General features: G+C 57.1%; 1 protein-coding gene across 1 annotated transcript in view; it reads right to left on the reverse strand.

Annotated features, from left to right (window-relative positions):
• The window catches only part of LOC120981081 (potassium voltage-gated channel subfamily G member 4-like), a 12539-nt gene extending 7534 nt beyond the window's left edge, over positions 1-5005 (reverse strand). Inside the window, exon 1 of the mRNA XM_040410562.1 lies at positions 4256-5005. Within this exon, the coding sequence (XP_040266496.1) occupies positions 4256-5005 (750 nt within the window). The remainder of the gene's footprint in view (positions 1-4255) is intronic.
• Between the last annotated feature and the right edge of the window lie 227 nt (positions 5006-5232).

Here is a 5232-nt window from a genome sequence, read left to right on the forward strand (position 1 = left end):
GAGACCATTATAAACCACCATGTCTGTACAGATGCTGGAGGTCTTCTTCTACATGATGAGACTTGTAGTTCCACAGGAGGGAGATGATGAGTGTTGGGGGGGGGGGGGGGGGGCCTCGCAGCGGCCGCAGTCAGACACATGAAATATTCAGGACAAATGTGTTCAGGCGGCCGATGAGCAGCAAGAAATCAATTTCCAGATCCTGAGCGCTGCGAGCGCTGAGTAATCGGCAGACGAATTAATTAAGACGTAAGGCGAATACGAAGCCAGACGAGACGGATACCGGCGGCGGCAACCAGACCTGTCAGCCGGGGTAGCGGTGTAATGTTGGGCGCCTGGGGCTGGTGATGGGGGTCACGCATCACACACCAGGTCTAAGTGTCCCATAGTAAGCACTGTGTATGGTAGATTCTCCTGAAATCCTCTGTGCTGCTGGAGACCTTGCTCCTTCCACTATGTACGGTAACTCTCATCCTGTCACCTCCACAAGATCAGCACACTCCTCCTGAAATCCTCTGTGCTGCTGGGACCCTGCTCCTTCCACTATGTAACTCTCATCCTGTGACCTCCACAAGATCAGCACGCTCCTCTCCTGAAATCCTCTGTGCTGCTGGGACCCTGCTCCTTCCACTATGTAACTCTCATCCTGTCACCTCCACAAGATTAGCACACTCCTCCTGAAATCCTCTGTGCTGCTGGGACCCTGCTCCTTCCACCATGTAACTCTCATCCTGTGACCCTCACAAGATCAGCGCACTCCTCCTGAAATCATCTGTGCTGCTGGGACCCTGCTCCTTCCACTATGTAACTCTCATCCTGTCACCTCCACAAGATTAGCACACTCCTCCTGAAATCCTCTGTGCTGCTGGGACCCTGCTCCTTCCACCATGTAACTCTCATCCTGTGACCCTCACAAGATCAGCGCACTCCTCCTGAAATCCTCTGTGCTGCTGGTGTGTGCACAGTGGGTGAGCTCCCTATTACAGATGGCTGTTCCCGTGTCTCATAAATGAATCATTGTGCGGAGCCGACATCTTGTGAGATGGAGGAATGTTCTTTCTATCTTTAGCTTCTGCTCCTCGCTGAGCCCCATAACGTGGCAGGATCGGCGCAGCGCCGGGCGTCATTGGCATTCTGAGCGGCGTCGGCCCATTACTATGTGTTCTGGAGCTGATACCGCCAGGGACAAAAGAGCGGAGCGTCCGCCATTGTGACCCCGCGCCATATAGGATGACATCATATGGGGGAGGGGTGACTGGATGCCAGGGGGCGCCAAGGAGTCACTAGACGTTGCCCAGGGTATCTAGGCAAAAGGCTGGGGCAGTCAGCTGATTAGATACACAGCTCAGCAGACAGTATCACACAGGATAGGATTAGATACACAGCTCAGCAGACAGTATCACACAGGAGAGGATTAGATACACAGCTCAGCAGACTGTATCACACAGGGCAGGATTAGATACACAGCCCTGCAGACAGTATCACACAGGATAGGATTAGATACACAGCTCAGCAGACAGTATCACACAGGATAGGATTAGATACACAGCTCAGCAGACAGTATCACAGGAGAGGATTAGATACACAGCTCAGCAGGCAGTATCACACAGGAGAGGATTAGATACACAGCTCAGCAGACAGTATCACACAGGATAGGATTAGATACAGCGGCTCAGCAGACAGTATCACACAGGAGAGGATTAGATACACGGCTCAGCAGGCAGTATCACACAGGATAGGATTAGATACACAGCTCAGCAGACAGTATCACACAGGATAGGATTAGATACACAGCTCAGCAGGCTGTATCACATCGGAGAGGATTAGATACACAGCTCAGCAGGCAGTATCACACATGATAGGATTAGATACACTGCTCAGCAGACAGTATCACACAGGATAGGATTAGATACACAGCTCAGCAGACAGTATCACACAGGATAGGATTAGATACACAGCTCAGCAGACAGTATCACACAGGATAGGATTAGATACACAGCTCAGCAGACAGTATCACACGGGATAGGATTAGATACACAGCTCAGCAGACAGTATCACACAGGACAGGATTAGATACACAGCTCAGCAGACAGTATCACACATTATAGGATTAGATACACAGCTCAGCAGACAGTATCACACATTATAGGATTAGATACACAGCTCAGCAGACAGTATCACACATTATAGGATTAGATGCTCAGCAGACAGAATCACACAGGATAGGATTAGATACACCGCTCATATGTGCCACGTGCAGCAGTTTACATTGCCGTGGCTGCCCCCTAGTGGACTCTTTATTATTGTCTCGTTGTGGTCGGCAGGATGAGATTTCGGATCTGAGCTTCTCCGTTATCTCCTGATATAACGCGTTGAGCGCCGCAGGACGAGCGTATAATGTAGAGCGCAGCCGCCAGGTGTCAGATACCCTTATAATGGGGGCGCTCGGGGTCACTGTAAGGAATGGTAATGGGTGAAAGACGTCTACGGATGACAACTGGACAATGATGGGAATCACAGTCATCTACAAGAGATGATGATAAATAATAATAAATAGAGCTGATAATGGAATGAATCCTAATACCGGGTAATGATAGGAGCTGCTGCAGGGACAGTCTGCGCCTCTCCTAGCCCCGCACGCCTCGGACAGTCTGCGCCTCTCCTAGCCCCGCACACCTCGGACAGTCTGCTCCTCTCCTAGCCCCGCACACCTCGGACAGTCTGCTCCTCTCCTAGCCCCGCACACCTCGGACAGTCTGCTCCTCTCCTAGCCCCGCACACCTCGGACAGTCTGCTCCTCTCCTAGCCCCGCACACCTCGGACAGTCTGCTCCTCTCCTAGCCCCGCACACCTCGGACAGTCTGCGCCTCTCCTAGCCCCGCACACCTCGGACAGTCTGCTCCTCTCCTAGCCCCGCACACCTCGGACAGTCTGCTCCTCTCCTAGCCCCGCACACCTCGGACAGTCTGCGCCTCTCCTAGCCCCGCACGCCTCGGACAGTCTGCTCCTCTCCTAGCCCCGCACGCCTCGGACAGTCTGCGCCTCTCCTAGCCCCGCACGCCTCGGACAGTCTGCTCCTCTCCTAGCCCCGCACGCCTCGGACAGTCTGCTCCTCTCCTAGCCCCGCACGCCTCGGACAGTCTGCGCCTCTCCTAGCCCCGCACACCTCGGACAGTCTGCGCCTCTCCTAGCCCCGCACACCTCGGACAGTCTGTTCCTCTCCTAGCCCCGCACACCTCGGACAGTCTGCGCCTCTCCTAGCCCCGCACACCTCGGACAGTCTGCGCCTCTCCTAGCCCCGCACACCTCGGACAGTCTGCGCCTCTCCTAGCCCCGCACACCTCGGACAGTCTGCTCCTCTCCTAGCCCCGCACACCTCGGACAGTCTGCGCCTCTCCTAGCCCCGCACACCTCGGACAGTCTGCGCCTCTCCTAGCCCCGCACACCTCGGACAGTCTGTTCCTCTCCTAGCCCCGCACACCTCGGACAGTCTGCTCCTCTCCTAGCCCCGCACACCTCGGACAGTCTGCGCCTCTCCTAGCCCCGCACACCTCGGACAGTCTGCTCCTCTCCTAGCCCCGCACGCCTCGGACAGTCTGCGCCTCTCCTAGCCCCGCACGCCGCGGACAGTCTGCGCCTCTCCTAGCCCCGCACGCCTCGGACAGTCTGCGCCTCTCCTAGCCCCGCACGCCTCGGACAGTCTGCGCCTCTCCTAGCCCCGCACGCCTCGGACAGTCTGCGCCTCTCCTAGCCCCGCACGCCTCGGACAGTCTGCGCCTCTCCTAGCCCCGCACGCCTCGGACAGTCTGCGCCTCTCCTAGCCCCGCACGCCTCGGACAGTCTGCGCCTCTCCTAGCCCCGCACGCCTCGGACAGTCTGCGCCTCTCCTAGCCCCGCACGCCTCGGACAGTCTGCGCCTCTCCTAGCCCCGCACGCCTCGGACAGTCTGCGCCTCTCCTAGCCCCGCACGCCTCGGACAGTCTGCGCCTCTCCTAGCCCCGCACGCCTCGGACAGTCTGCGCCTCTCCTAGCCCCGCACACCTCGGACAGTCTGCGCCTCTCCTAGCCCCGCACACCTCGGACAGTCTGCGCCTCTCCTAGCCCCGCACACCTCGGACAGTCTGCGCCTCTCCTAGCCCCGCACGCCTCGGACAGTCTGCGCCTCTCCTAGCCCCGCACACCTCGGACAGTCTGCGCCTCTCCTAGCCCTGCACATATCAAACATTGGTCAAATATCGGTCACCCATACACTCACCCGGTCTTCCTCGGCGCGGAGGTCCGGCATGGTGCTGATACACAGGTTGATGGCGGTGGTGGCCACAAATAAGATGGACAGACAGGCGAACACCTTCCCGGGCAGGCCGGACTGCGGGTTCTCCACCATGTCCCGCAGCTTGCTCATGCACTGACCCACCCTGGAGTGGTCCTCCAGCACGCAGATGGTCTCCCGGGTCCTCTGCGCCTCCTCCTCCTTCTTCATCTCCTCCAGGTCCTCCAGCTTCTGGAAGAGCCTCCTCAGGCAGCAGCGCTCCAGGTTGGACTCCTCGATGCCCCAGTACATCAGCTCATCCTGGAAGGACAAGGCGCACGTCTCCCGCAGCAGCCGCAGCTTCCCCGCCGCCAAGAAGCTGACGATCATACCGAACGCACACGGGTTCCTGTCAAAGAAGAACTCATTGGTGTCTTCATCAAAGTCATCACAGATCTGGATGATCTCGTCGTAGCTGCTGCAGAACCTCAGCTTCCCAAGTCTGCTCATGGGGAAGTCGTCCAGTGTGCTCCAAGGCATGAGGTACCGGATGCCTCCTACATTGATGATGATCTCTCGTTTAAAGTCGGCTGTGTACAGATCATCTGGGTCATGGAGTCTCCTCGCCCTCTGGTACTTCACCCCCTTAATTGTCTGCAACTCTACAGCGACGGGGAAGAAGTGGTTTAGCGTGCTGCTGGAGGTGTAGCTGAGGTTACTGTAGTCGTGCTCGCTGCCTCCGGAGATTATCGGCATCTCTGACCGGGAGCTGACGCTTCACACTGCGAGAGAGCGAGAGACACCACCGAGTACTGACAGGTCCACCAGATGGAGGGAGGGGGCATGCTGCCGTATCTAAGCTCATCCAGTGCGATACTGCATGCTGAGCCGCTGTATCTAACCCTATCCTATGTGGTACTGTCTGCTGAGCTACTGTATCTAACCCTATCCTGTGTGATACTGAATGCTGAGCCGCTGTATCT

This window comes from Bufo bufo, chromosome 10 (genome assembly GCF_905171765.1).
Source record: "Bufo bufo chromosome 10, aBufBuf1.1, whole genome shotgun sequence".
In the NCBI taxonomy this organism is placed as follows: domain Eukaryota; kingdom Metazoa; phylum Chordata; class Amphibia; order Anura; family Bufonidae; genus Bufo; species Bufo bufo.